Source organism: Poeciliopsis prolifica, unplaced genomic scaffold (genome assembly GCF_027474105.1).
Source record: "Poeciliopsis prolifica strain line A6 unplaced genomic scaffold, Auburn_PproV2 SCAFFOLD005, whole genome shotgun sequence".
In the NCBI taxonomy this organism is placed as follows: domain Eukaryota; kingdom Metazoa; phylum Chordata; class Actinopteri; order Cyprinodontiformes; family Poeciliidae; genus Poeciliopsis; species Poeciliopsis prolifica.
This window is the reverse complement of record NW_026562380.1, coordinates 17,204,235-17,218,988: the sequence shown is the minus strand read 5'-3', so window position 1 is coordinate 17,218,988 and position 14,754 is coordinate 17,204,235. Positions and strand designations below refer to the sequence as shown.

Below are 14,754 nucleotides of genomic sequence, written 5' to 3'. Positions count from 1 at the left end.
AGACAGCCGGAAGCTTCAGTTCCTTCTTTTTAATGTGTTAACCTGTCATCTCATAAATCTGTTACACTTCTGAAACAAAATATAGGCAATTATACAGTATGTAAAACAAACCCATTTTTATTTTACACTATTTACACTTTATAACGTTTGCATTGCATTATGAAAACAAAAACAAAAGTGATGCGGCGGCAACAGAGGAGACGTCACCTGCAGTGTTTTTTTGCTTTTTGCTCGACATCGGGAAGGAGACGAGGATCAAACGGAGTTTGGGAGTGGAAACACTTGAAATACTGATCAGCTAATGAGCAGGAGACAGGTGACGCTTCCATCAGACAGAATCCCAATGCAATGATATATATATATGCCACTTGGATCTTTTTCATCCAGAAAATTCACACATCTGGTACCCAAAACATCTTAAAACACGTTCATTCTACAGGATACTTGACTCAGGCGGAGCCGTTTGAAGACTTCACCTGGTTTCAGCATTTATAGGGTCGCATTAAAGAGGGAGGAAGTCGGAAACAGCATAATGTAATCGAACATGAACTCTTGATGGAGATTTTTCCCCGTGTCTGGGGGAAGGAAATGACATGTTGAAAGGAAAAGGAAACAACCGAAACAGTTTGGTCAAGAAAATCCACGAGCGATTCTAAAGAAAGAAAAAAAAAAAAAATTAAGTGCACTGAAATAAATTCAGACAAAAAATAAATTATGAGACAATATGTAGCTGCTGTGAGCTATTTGAGAATTTAAAGAGATTTAGACATGATTTGTTCAACACAAACCAGCTGAGATTGGACTTTTTATTTCTTCTGAAGTCTAAGATGAATCACAAGGTAGACTATCTAAATATGGCCACAAGGTTTAAGAACATATTTAAGTGATATATTAAAAAAATATACATACACCCGTCTCATCTGACATAAAAGAAACCCCAATGTTATTGAACCATTTTTTTTTATTGTTTGCTTTTTCTTATGTATGGTTTTAAGTGTATAAGGAACTTTGTAAATTAAACTCGGGCTTAAAATTAGGTTTAAAATAAGTTTGGCGTCCATCTCTTCAATGAGAGATTTCTCCTCCCAAAGGCTGAAGCAGCAAGTTTCATTGCCTACGAGGAACAGTAAGCCTCAGAAACACACCAGCAGGGGGCAGCAGAGGTCTTATTGGCTAAATGAAGCGGTTTTTACGTCTCGTCATGAGTGCCTCTCTTTGGACAAAGAGACGAGGATTAGAATTTCACAAAGCTAAACATTTTACAACGTTTTGAAATGTGTCGGGATGGAGTTGAAAACATGGCGCTCCTCTAGTCACCACAGAATGTCTTTAAGAGTTTCTCGTGACCAGAAATATCTTTGACAGACCAGTACTTTTTAAGCAAGGAAAAGTGTGAAAAACTGAATACACATCAGAAGCGACGCGTTACGTCGATTTACATGTGTTAATCGGAAGACATGAGGTATGAAATAGTAGAGTGGATTTTCCGCTGGGGGTAGTTTTATCAGAAACCTTGACGCTACGGACGAGAACAGATGGGAAAAGAGTGCTTGGGCGTGGCACTTGGGAGAGTCGATGGTGTGGGTTGGTTGATGTCAAAAAGGAGGGGCGCATTTTGTTGTCAGTGATGCGAGTTGCCTTTCACGAGATCAACTAACAAGGTTGTTTCTGTGTAAATTGTTCATTTACTGGGTTGGTATTTATTCGTTGCTGCTCCTTCAAAGTGACCTCAGCAAAACAACTAGACCGGCACCCCACACACTGCCATGGTCATACTCTGCATCTACAGGCACACACTGTGTATACACACACGCTATCATGACATCACGTATGAAACGCATTTCGTCTTGTTGTGCAAATTTCAAATACCAGTGGTTCAATAAAATGAAAGGAAACAATAATAATAAAAAGAACATAAAAAAGGACAATTTTTTCTGAAAAAAAAAAAAAAAAAACAGCGTTAAAAACTGGAGGGGGCAGAACTCCAAGGGATGAGGCAGGAAGTGACGCTTGCAGGACGAAGACGAGCAACCGCATCCTGCGTGTTTTTGCCTCTTTCCGGGGGGAAATGTCCGATTACTGAAGCCGTTCACCTGAAGAGAACCGAAACTCGCCACACGTTAAAAACAAAACAAACAAACGTAAAAAAAAAAAAAAAAAAAAAAAGAAATTTGAAAATCTGTGACTCCTCTTTGCGCCTCCAGGGTTCGACAGAGCAGCTATCGACACACGTATATACACAACCAGACTTTTTCTTTTAGTGTTCGACTTTGCCATTTAAAAAAAAAATGTATTTACAAGGAATTAAATAAAGGTTTAATAAGCACTTGTGTGGTGTAGTGACGGGTACTGGGGATTTATTGTTAGCAAAAGTGACAAAAAAAAAAAGTTTTTAGTCTGGTCTATTTTTTTGATTTTTTTGTCTTTAAAACAAACATTTTATGACAAATGAAGAAAGTCGTCCTTGTTAATAAAGTTACGCCATGCCACAATAAATAAAGGGACAGTTAAAACAAAAACAAAAAAATGGAGGAGAAAACAAAAAAAAGGGGGTCGGGGTGAATTTCTGGGGCGTAATGGCCCTTCTATGAAGCTTCGGCACAAACAGCAGTAGTATTACAAGAAGAACAAGTGTAGCGTTGGTGTTTTCTGGATGCTTCTATACTCCATGTGCAGTCTTGCAGGGAAAGGTGGGAAGCTGCGTCTTCACGCGGAGTGTTAAGACTCGTTGCTTTGACATAAACAAATCCGAGAGAAGTCCCTCCCCGTTCTCTCCCCGAACTAACGAACACCTTTCACATACACACGGATGCAGTTTAAAAGGGTGCAAACATCTGCATTCACAAATTCTCCTGGTCTCCCGGTCACGTTACCAAGCAGGCGGGCGAGGGGGGTTAAGCTGCGATGCTGGGATGAAAGCCACTACCGGCTCGTTTCGTTGCTTTCGTTGTTTAGACGGCGCCGCGGCGGGTGGTGCGAGGGTCGGGGGGTTCGGGGACTCAGTAGCTGTTCTCGTGGCCCGCCAGGATGTAGAGGTTGCTGTGGGCTGTGGGGTTGTCCGTCGGCCGGCTCTCCAACACCACCACCCTGAAACACACGCGGTTAAATTAAATAAAGCGAAACAAAAGGACTGGATTTCCATGAGTCAAAAGAGTAAAAGGAATGATAAAGGAACAGGATTTAATGTAGGATCGTCCGGTCAATCAGCAACCCATGGAGAAATCGGCTGAAGGATGTTATTTAGAGGAGGGGGGAAAAAAATGGCTGGTCACCCCAAACAACACCTTGGACAGAGTAATAGATTTGTAACGTAACACATCATCCCTTATTTGGACTCAAGAGGATCAGTAGTAAGGTAGACACCAGAATCTTCCAGAATGTTTAAGAGGAATTTGTTAAGAGACCCGAAAGATCAAAAACGGTGAGCGGTGCTTGTACCTGGGCAGAGAGCGGCCTCTGTCCTCAGAGTCTGGGTCTCTATCATCAGCACGTCTTCAGCGAGAAGGCAGCAGAGAGGATGTTAACGGTGTGTTTGTGTGTGGATGGCAAGTCAGACTTTTCACACTTAAAGAAATGCTTAAAAGTTGAACAGAAATTTCTACATTTGTTCCCAGTTTATTATCGTTTGTTTTTTTTACACAACTTCTTTGCAAGTGATAGTTTTATGTTTGGGACGTGTTGTGTGTTCTCACATGGCTACGTTAACACACATCGACGAGGACAAGGTTTAAGAGAAGCTGCAGCGCCTTGCAAAAGTAATCATACCCTGTGAACATTTTTCTTATCTGGACATTTTGTCATATTACAACCACTTTGATGCATTTTAGTGAGATTTTGAGGTGGTTTAGTACATTTCAAGCTTGAGGCATCCATTTTCAATTGGGTTCAAGTCCTGACTTTGGATGGGCCATTGTAAGACATGAAGCTACTATAATCCAAATTATTGGTCTCCAAAGTCAAACTTGAAAGTCTATTTTCCAGATTTATGAGTGTTTCAATTACAGTAAGTACTGTCATTTAAACAATTTTCTCTTGGCCTTTTAGTTGCTATAGATGTATATTGTAGTATATCTGTAATTGTTCCCCAATCTCTCAATTTTCAGATGATGGATGGAACAGTTCAGATGAGATCATCAAAAATATACTGTCCTCAAAAACAACCATCTGAGGCGTTCACAGAATAGAAGCATTTATTAATCTTGCGTAGTGATTCGTAAAGGGAGGTAAAAAGCAAACACATGCCATACTAAGTCATTTATAAAGTCCCAATAAAATACATCAAAGTTTGCCGTTGTAAAAATAACAAAAACTGAAAATATTCAGGGCACTTTTGCAAGGAACTTTGCACAGAAAACAGAGCTTTGCACTTTGTATTCTTAGCATTTTCTAGCTGTAACTGCACATGTCTGTCTGAAAACGTGCAACAGTAGAACTGGACGCCTTTCTCACCTGTCGGATCCCAGTAGTCTGAAGATGCGTGTGTTGTCACAGATCTCTTGCGTGATCTGGGAAAAAAAATGAAAAATGAACAGATTCTTCTTGATTCTCTACAGACAGAAAAAGTGGACAGAAATTTGAAGACTGAAATCTACAGACTGGTTAAAAACTCTACAACGAGTTCGTCTCATATTTCCACTAGGTTTTATTCTCTGTTTAGAGTTAGCAGTTAATCTTAACAGGCACGATGATACTGTTGCTACCTTCTCGTTTCAGAGCAAAACTATCTGACCGGACAAATCTAGAGTGATTAGTCAGGAGTGTGACGATTACATAAAATCACAAAGCTAGAGTTTTTACTACCAGAGAGCAAAAAGCTTATCGCCTTATTAGCTAGTGGTAAACCGCCACAACTCTACTGTGATTTTATTTTTTTAATTTCAGAGTGGAAAAAGCAATTTCCTCTTGGGGTTGAATAAAGTATATTGTACTGTAAAAACACAGGTCAGCTCTTAAAGATCAGACTAACCTCATTAGTCTTGAAACTTCGACCTTGCATGCCGTGTCTCCAGAAGGCTAGAACACTGTCCTGAAGACAAACTGCGGAAAAAGAAGACATTCATTCTGCTTTTAAAAAGAATGAGGCTTTTATCATAAAACTCAACAAATAATTGAAAATCCAATGCTGGACAAGTAACAAAAGGTTGAACGACAGACGTTAATTTTGTCCAATCAGGCGTGATCCTTAAAAAATGTCTTCCTTTGGAAACGTCTACTTCGTCTACAGACATGCTTATGTTGTCCTAAACTTTTCCTGCGCTAGAGGTCTTAGATTTTATCCATGACAAAAACAAAGTTATTTTTTGTTCTTAATGTGCAATTAGATACGATTCCTAGGCAATACCTTATATGAAGGGACGTGCATCAGACTGACATGACATTGTCATCAACATGGCATAACACCTGCTCTGAACATGAAGGAGTCTTTATGAATGTTTATGACTGTTGTCATTTGGTAAATAATGACACGTTCAATGCAAAGTTGCTTTAAAAGTTGCATTAAAAGTCCATTAGAGGAACCAACTTTGACACTTTACTGCAAATATGGCACTTTTAATGGACTTTTAAAGCAACTTTGCATTAAAAGTGTAATTATTTACCAAATAAACATTCATAAAGACTTCTTCATGTTCATAACAGGTGTCATGTCAGTCTTATGCACACCCTATCAAGTAAAGTGTTACCGATCGAATCGGTCATTGATATATGAACATTTCTTTAAAACAATAGAATATTTAAATAGAAAGTCATGTTTTTTTCACATTACTGTGTTAATAATTTGTTTCAAAAGCTTTCTTAATGAGCTAGTCTGTTTTCCGTCTGTTACCTATAGCTTCGATCTGGAAGTTGAAGGTGAGTTCAGCGGACAACTTCCGGCTGGACTTTAGCCGGCCCTGAAGGTTCACTATCTTTATACATCCTTGAATGACAAAGAAAGATGAGATAGAAGAAAAATAAATAAATCAAGAGTATGACCTATAAATGTTTCCAGTTGGTCTAAAAATGTAAAAGTTGAGTTGAGTAGAAGTTGCGTTTCTCACTGTCTAGGCAGACCAGAATAGTGTCTCGCTCCAGCTGCGTGACGTGGATCACGCATGTCTGCGGCATGTCTGCAAAGAAAAACATCAGGACCGGGTTTAGTTTCGACTCCAAAAAAAAAACACAAAAACAAACAAAAAAACACACAGAAAGAGCCACACTGCCCTGACCTGCTTCTGTAAACCACGAGGAGGTAACATTGGGGTTGACGGTGCCGAACCGGACCACCTGGTTGAGTTCGGTTCCTTTGCTGACCGCCACGCAGATTAGAGGGTACATGTGCTCCGGGACCACCAACATCTCAAAGACTTCCAACGGACAGGGCAACGGGAAATCGATGTTCTGTAGAGGGAAAAAGAATTAGAAATATGGGAGAAAGTTTGTAGACGTGAAACTGTCAGATAGCAGATTATATTTGTTAAGTCAGAAATAAGTCCTACATATGCTTCATCTTCAAATTTTCTATTTTTAAAATACTTGAAACTCTAGATTGTGCACATTTGAGAAAATATAATATAGCACTGTTTTGGAGTATTACTGCTTTCATTTGGCTTGTTATGAAATAAAAAAAACGGAAATCTTAGTGTCTTGGTCGGCACCTAACGGTTCAATCTAAGGTCAAAGTTTCAAGCTAAATCCCCCCAAAACTGTTAAATGGCCCTTTAGTAGGTTTATTAAAATATTTTTGAATGAGAGGGCAATCAGTTGGTCAAAAACATTTTCAATGATTAGTCAAACAAACTGTTGGTAAAACTCAGGTTGTGATGTGGCCAATTCAAGGCAAAACAACCAATTCAGATACAAAAACATTGGATTTATCAAGACAGCTAGATTTTTGTTCTTTATAAAACAGAAGTAGGGCCAAAAAGGCTGGAAAGATTTCTTTTCTAAATGTATTCAGATCTAAAAATAAATACCATATTTTTTATGATTTAAAGGAACTGTATGAATTCAAATTTAAGACTATTAAGGTAATTTTGAATGAATTTAAAAGCTATAATTCCACAGAAATGTACAATCTACAGGTGATGAATTTGCACTTACTTCATAGATAGACTTACTTACCAGCTAGATAACTGGCTAGCAAGGGTATATTAGCTAGCGTTAGTAGCTGTACTGGACTATAAAGATTAGAATCAAGGTTTGTTTTTTCCCCCATTTTATATATATACTAAATGTGTGTGTTTGTGTTTTATGTGAATAAGTCAAGTAAAACATGTTTTGCTTATCTATAAGACAAAAAAAAAAAGAGCTTGACATAATGTAGAGCAGTTTGGGACTGACCTTGATGAGCATGAACTTCTGCATGGACTCCACCCACTCCAGCAGCATGACACTGGACTGGAAGGCTCCACACAGGTATTTATGGCCGGTGTACGGGTTACGGACTAGCAGGAAATGACACACATTATCACTCACATGTCTTCTTTACAACCTTTGGTTTGATGTTACCATTTCCTGAATAGTTGGAAACTTATTGAATGAAAAATTTCATTGTGATTTTATTTTATTTTTTTCCAAATATTGATTTTTATAACGAATGCACATGTATACTACAGAGTTGTAAAATGAACAATATGACAGATGCTTACCCACACAACACTTTTGACATCCTTTAGTGTCTGGAATCTTATTGGAAACAGCAAACTTCCTACAATCAGGCACAAGCAGACAAAACAAGCTTATTAACCTGAGGCAAATATACAAAAACTTCATTCTGAATTGGCTACTTTTGTTGTTGTTAGCCTATTTAACTTCCTACAAAAAAAAAATGAAGAGATAAAACGGCTAAAAAGAAAATGGAGACTGTAAATAATTGACAGGTTGGACTTCCTGACTGTGACGTTACCTTGGGATAATCTTATCAGGGAGTTTGTGTGTGGGAATGGATACTGGTAGCTTCTGCAGCTGTCTGGCCTGTTCAAAGAGTCCAGACAGACTGTGGGAGTACAGCTGGGAGGCTTTTCCTGCAGTGAGACATTATTCATCATACACACCAGGTCATTTAAGAGTGACAAATCTGGTCAATTTAATGTGGAATGCAAAACAGCAGAAAGAAACTAACGAATACGACGTCAGTCGTTTGTTAAATATAAATGAGCTTCTTAACTCACCAGATATAGAAAGAAGACAATTGTTCATGACATACAACCATGTACACCTCCGAGGGAAGAGCTACAAACAAACAAAAATACTTAATTTATAACAATAGCTGCAGGAAAATAACTGATTAAGTAACAATGTTCTAGTTGGGATAGTTGTACAATAACTTGTGTTTCACAATTCGTCAAGAATTGTAATTTTTAAAAAAAAGAACCCAGTGTATACTTTTTCATCTACTTCTTGATCATATGAAATCCCACTTAAGCACATAGAGAAATACTTAACAAATGATGTTTTGCATTTATTATGTTGTGTCTGACCTGCTCCATCGTCGTCTCATGAAGCTCATTAAGGTTTAGCGTGTAGATTCCCTCCTCAGCTCCGAATATTAAATACTGATCTGAAGCCCAGAACAGAGAAAATGCTAAGATTTAACAAATTAAAGAAAAGGGAGAAAGAGACTACAGATTTACATTTATTGCTCTGGGTTTTCCTTTTGGTTACCTCTAGTGTCGGGATTGATCCATGATGTGGCACAATGGATCTTCAGCGGACAGCCATTGAATACTTTGGAGAAACAGGCGCCCATCTGTAAACAGGAAAGATGATCTATAACTTTATTCCTTATTAGCCTGACTTTCTTCTGTTGTCGTGGTGATTCATCTTTGCACCGTATTTTAATGTCAAATATTTATCAAACAGGATCATTTGGTCATTAACTATAAGAATAGAAGTTTAGGCGTTGACTGAAGATGTTTCTAGAGAGGGATGCCATTAAATACCAAATCTGTAAAAAAATGTGAGATAAATGCAGCTTTTAATGTATGTATTGTTACAGTCTTTGTTTTACTGCTTCAAAAACAGTACACTCCATCCATTTTCTTAAAAGACAAACAACTAAAAAACAATAAAACTAACTGAAATTGGCTCCACAAAATGATTTTACTTGCTTGGAAAACCCTGAATTGTGGGTATTATGTCCCATTGTGATCACAAAAGACACGGACACTTACATGGACTTTCGGTGTTGGAGGAAGACCGTTACTGATAGGCTTCTAAGTCACAGATAAGAAAAGAAACATTTAGCAGTGTGCTTATTTCAACAAACAGTTCAATACAATAATATTTTGTTTAATATCTAATCTGGAACTCAAGGTGAACGTTTACTTACGGGAACATCCTTCTTGTCTTTCCGTACAGGGACACTAGGGGGCATGGTAGACTGCCTCTCTCCAGGACTTTCCCTCTCACCATTATGGGGAGAGTTCAGTCCATTACCTAAAACAACAACACCAGCGACACAGCGGCTGAATGAGTGTGTGGCTGAGAAGTTTCAGACATATTTATTGGTTATAATGTTATAATGCAGCAATTTAACCTACTGGAGGTACTGGAGACAGAGAGGAATTATACAGGCAAAACAACTCGGGAGCAGAGAGCGGGGAGGAGACTAGCAGGAAGAATACAGAGTCAAATTGCATGAGCAATGAAGGGTGTGAATGCGCCAACTGCTTACCGCTGGGCAGCAGCCGACAAAACAACCTTTGCGCACACAAGACGATGCATCACAAGCTGCATTACAAGCTGCACCAGTGGCATGAAAAGACAAAAGACCTCTGATCTGCTGAGTGGCTGTGGTTCAAGTGTTGTCAGCACTGTGTGGACGGGCGGAAATAAATCAGCGAGGCCGAGCGGAGCGACTGAGGCTAATGTAAAAAATAAAAAAATCTGAATCCTATCCGCAGCACTTGTTTGTGAAGTTATTTCTGTTGCGACAATGTGCTGCTCAGACGCAGACAGGCCTCCAGAAAACAGTGATTATCTCCTCCTCTGCTGTTGTTCTGAAAAGTCATTTTTGGAAAGTTTGGAAAGCCTGCTTGTCTGAGTCCAATATCTCGATGGCGAGAAGGAATCCGCGAGGCGTGACCAAACCCTTGTTTTTACCCGGTCCTGTCGGCCCAACAACCCCATGCACAATGACACAGAAAGCCACACTCGTGCTTAAGGAAGCCTTTCCCTGGCCGGCGAAGAAAACAAAAGGAAGGTATGGCCTGTCAGAGGAAAACACAGTGCCATGTAAAAGTATTTATGCCCCTTGACAATTTTTATATTGCCACATACTTGACCAAGGTTCCACCAACTCAAACTTAAAACTTTTAAGACAACAACAAATTAAATTTAAGACCTTCATCATGACAGAAAAGCCCAAAAGCAATTGTGTATTTTTTTTATAGTAGTGCCAAGCTTTTTTGGATAGAATGTACATATCGTAAGAGTTGGTCAAAGGAAAAACAAATGTCGTCCAGCCACTTACTCTCCAATTATAGACACAAAATAGCTATTTAGCTAGCAAAGGTATATTAGAAGTAAGTTAGCCGTAGCCTCAACTACCTCGAATCAGAACGTAATAAGGATGTCTGAGTGTGACTCAAGCTTTTCACTGATAGAAATGTCAGGGAAAAGCTTCTGTTCAACAGAAGAACGAACTACATAGATTAAATAGTTTTGGAACCACAAAATTAACGTATTTAAGACCAATTTAAATATATTATCTTAAATTATAACAGATTTAATGCATTTTAAGGCCTTGATTCCAGTTGAATTTAAGACTTTTTAAAGATGTGCGATTTTGTTGAGATTTCATCTGACAGCACAACACAAAGTGATACAAACAATGAAGGATAAAAATCTAAAAATAAAAGTGAATTTGTGTTCAGTTTTCTTCAGTGAAAGCTTTGCAGAACAATCTTCAGCTGATATTCAGCCTCAAAGACTTCTGAGGAATATTTTGACTGGCGTTAGACATCGACAGGCTTAATTTGTTGCCCATTTATTGCGAAATAGCTCTGGCTCAGTCAGACTGGATGGTGAGTATCTGTGAATATTGATTCTAAAGTGCTGCCAAAAATTCCTAGTCATATTTAGGCGAGTATCTTTTGATCCACACCACTCCATTGCAGCTACAGTGGGGTCATTGTCCTGTTGGGCGGTGAATCTTCACACCACTTTTAGGTTTTTTGCCGTCTCTAACCCAACATCTTTGCATGTATCCAAAAATATTACATTCTGGTCTTTATTTTATCAGTTCTTCCAAGAGTTTCCTCTTTCTGCTGCACATGGTTTGTGGCAAACGGGGCTCCAGTAACTTTTCAAGTTCTGATGTGAAACAATTAACGGTACACACACTGCAAGGCGCAGGAAAAAACAAAGAAGAAACAACAACCAGTGCTTAAGACAACCAACATGATCAAACAACTAAAACAGCATTTTGATGACTACGTCAAACTAAGCAAGTTTGTGAGAATAAACATGTTTTTCAGATTTGGAACGAGCAATCCTTTTCATGCTGGAAGAAAACATAAAACATTCTGATTCACAGCTTGGAGCTAAAAACACACGATTCAGGAGAAACATCCCAGATACGCATCACACCAAACCCTTCTGAAATTCAGACCCTGGATATTGCTCTGCAAACTATTTTCTCTCTTCATTTTGCTGTAAAATATGAGCATCAACTGAATTCTTAGTTTCATCATATGATCATCTGACTCAGATTGAACTGTGACTTCTTCCTCCTAGAGTGAGGGAAAGCACTAGTAGCTTTTGACTTACTGGATTAAAAAACAAAAAAGGAAAATAATTAGACTTCAGAAAGGACGAACAGTAATACGGAGCAGGAGCTGATGAAGAGAAGGAGCTTTAAAGAAAGGGATAAAATAAAACTTAAAAAGCGTTGCTGTTAATGGGCTCATGGAACAGATACATCAGTTAGTCTATAAGAACAAGAACTGGCTAATGGGAGACCACAAAAAACAAAACAAAAAAAACAAAACAAAAAAAACTGAAGGGAACAACAGGGTCTGTGGACACTACCCGGCTACCAATCAGCTGCTCTTACTCTCTTCCTTTTCCTGCTCCTCTTTCACCTCCTTCAGCACCTCCCACGCCTCCTCCAGCTCCTCCTCTGTGTGAGGCGTGTGGAGCCACTCCCAGAAATGCCTAAAGCTTCCATCATCATCATCCTCTGGGGCAGAGCTTTCCAGGTCTTTGCGCTGCGGGCTGTCGTTACCTAGGCTGCTGCGGCGGTGGGGTGGCAGCTTCGGGGGCGGGGGCCGTGGGGGGACGCTGGAGGACGCCTTGGCGGGGCTCGGCGTCTCTGTGGCCGGGCACCGTTTGATGGTTCCCCCTCCGGCGTCGTCGTCATTGTGCAATTGGCCATCATCGTTTTTGTGTTGAGGCTGGTGCTGGGAGGAGCTGAGAGACTTAGGCTGGGAGTAAAATAAATTTATTTTTTTATTATTTGTAATTTTTTTCCGGCTATATATTAAGTTACAAACTGATTGAAAATGACAAGTACTCCTACCTTCGGAGGGAGTGGCGGTGGCTCCTTTGGCCTCTTGATCGTGCTTGATTTGCTGGGGAATGAAAAGATGGCTTTTGAATACAAGCGACACTGACTGAAAACCAGAATTAGTAGTGAGAGATTTTAAAAAAAAAAAGGTTTTTAAATGATTAATGCACTGGTCATGAAGGGTAGTTTAAACCTGCTCCATATTTCTACACATTGCGATTTAATTTTGTTATTCGTAGAATACAATTTGCCAAAAACTTTACAATTTTGTCACCTAATGTTTATTTTAGTACTTATTCTGCATCATGCAACTCAGGTGCACCGATTACAGTTTTCTAGCCAATAACAGATCACCAAGTAGCCCAATTTTGGCTGATAACATTGCATTTTATATTTTGTTTTTGGTCTAAAAAGTTGCTAAGTATAGCGACAAAGTCGCAAAATTGGCAACACTGGGGTGACTATTGTTAACTGAGCTCCTGAAAAAGCGACCAGCTGGAAGTGCGCTCAAACAGCCCTCTGTCACCGCAGAGCAATGGAGGACGTTTCTTGATGCACATTTTGAAGTATTGCATCATAAAAAGGGTGATGAAAACATCAAACTTCCAGTTTCACACACACAAAAAAAAGACTTACGCTTGCTTACGGTGGTTTTTGGCTTTTCTCAAGAACAGTAAATGAACAGAACTTTCTCCATTCGTCTTAGATATGTAGTAAAAAAAAAAAAACCTCTACATCTTGTACAATTACAGCCATATTTAGCATCAATATCTGACAAGATCACGTCGTGTAGCCTAGTTGATTCACTCCAAACCAGTAGATGGAAACATGGCTAATTTATATACTTTTTTGTTTTTTGCAACATTTTAGAAGTTCACTCAAAATTTGCACAATAGGATGGAAACAAGCTATTGAAAAAATCTGTTTCACATGTAGCAATTTATCGGTGCATCCCTTTCTCTGCTTTCCTTTTTGCTATTTTCATTGTTTCGAATATAATTTTTCATTCTTAGAATCAAGGTGACGTGATTTAAAGTTCTGTGCGACTTTGCTGAAAAATTGTAGCAAAGCCTGGTGCCTTCAAAATGTCTGACTTGTAGAAGCAAAGTACTGACAAGAAAGAAAAGGACGTTCATAAAGAACACAAGTACGGAAACAAAGAAGGACATGAAAGGACGGAAAGATATAGTGAAGAAAAGGGAAGGAAGAACACCATTTTTAGACAATGGGATATTGTTCCATACACTTATTTTGAACTGAAATCAAAGTGCATACTTTTCAAGACTTTTAAAGGCGTATAACAATGTTTTATGGCTTGAAGACCTTTTAATTTAAAGAGCCAAAGAGTTTTTTCTGGCTCTATGGAGCTACACTTCCCTAAAAGCTAACACTGTTTCAAACTAGAGTTAGCAAGCTATGAGAGTCCCATCTGTTAGCTAGCTGACTGCAGGCTAGCTACCTGATGAGGCAGATAAAGTTGTTAGTTGTTGAAATAATTGTTGCTTTTCTGCCTTAAATAAAAATATGATTAGCTCATGTTAAACATTTTTATTTTTAACATCAGTGTTAATATTGTGATACATAACAAACTGTGACCCTTTTACTCATTGCTAACATACAATGAGACTCATGCCGAACAGAGATACATGTTAATGAATAATGAGTTATGCGGAAGGCCAGAAATCATCATCGAAGGTGTCAGTGAATCAAATGAAAACAAATACACATGAGACAGGACACAAGCAAAATAAAAATGCTGTTATCACACAAAAACTGCTGGGATGTTTTACACGTACAAACAGTTAGGTCTTGAATTTTGAAGGAGCTGCTCCTCTGAGGTCTACTGACGCGTTTACAGAGCTCAAAACCGAAACAAGTGGAGTGCAACACACGGCCAATTGAGACAGGTCCAAGAAGCTCCCAGAGTAACAAACACATTAGGAGTCATTTACTCCACATGTGTGAAAACAGAGCAACCCGATGCAGCTGGATGCACCACTTTATAAACCTCCAGCGCTCATCTAATCTGCTTTGATCAGCAGAATCTGATATAGATAAGATGTTGACAATGACACACAGCAACTTGTTCTGTATTTCGACCAGCGAAAGTATTTGGATGGGGTCGGCTAGCATGAGGATAACAGCCGGCACACATTTTATACATGTGCTCATATAAAGGAGAGGGCCATCAGCTCAAGTACTCCTGGCAATAACATTGTGTTCTCGCTCTACAGATGATGCACTTAGTATATTTAACCCTCTTG

The 14,754-nt window shown here is 39.0% G+C and overlaps 1 protein-coding gene across 9 annotated transcripts in view; it reads right to left on the bottom strand.

Annotated features, from left to right (window-relative positions):
* Positions 1-14: 14 nt before the first annotated feature.
* Positions 15-14,754, bottom strand: part of LOC129359568 (mitogen-activated protein kinase kinase kinase kinase 3-like) — a 48,189-nt gene continuing 33,449 nt past the window's right edge. For 5 of the 9 annotated variants that reach the window (XM_055029253.1, XM_055029257.1, XM_055029256.1 and 2 more), the window contains 17 exons: positions 12,503-12,554; positions 12,038-12,407; positions 9,311-9,417; positions 9,153-9,194; positions 8,644-8,728; positions 8,460-8,539; positions 8,151-8,211; positions 7,886-8,003; positions 7,629-7,687; positions 7,321-7,424; positions 6,207-6,378; positions 6,039-6,107; positions 5,825-5,917; positions 4,967-5,037; positions 4,450-4,505; positions 3,439-3,492; positions 15-3,087 (listed from right to left, as the gene is read on the bottom strand). In XM_055029253.1, the coding sequence (XP_054885228.1) occupies positions 3,000-3,087; positions 3,439-3,492; positions 4,450-4,505; positions 4,967-5,037; positions 5,825-5,917; positions 6,039-6,107; positions 6,207-6,378; positions 7,321-7,424; positions 7,629-7,687; positions 7,886-8,003; positions 8,151-8,211; positions 8,460-8,539; positions 8,644-8,728; positions 9,153-9,194; positions 9,311-9,417; positions 12,038-12,407; positions 12,503-12,554 (1,681 nt within the window). In that variant the 3' untranslated portion in view covers positions 15-2,999. The remainder of the gene's footprint in view (positions 3,088-3,438; positions 3,493-4,449; positions 4,506-4,966; positions 5,038-5,824; positions 5,918-6,038; positions 6,108-6,206; positions 6,379-7,320; positions 7,425-7,628; positions 7,688-7,885; positions 8,004-8,150; positions 8,212-8,459; positions 8,540-8,643; positions 8,729-9,152; positions 9,195-9,310; positions 9,418-12,037; positions 12,408-12,502; positions 12,555-14,754) is intronic. The other 4 variants (XM_055029261.1, XM_055029262.1, XM_055029259.1 and 1 more) reach the window with 3 other exon arrangements.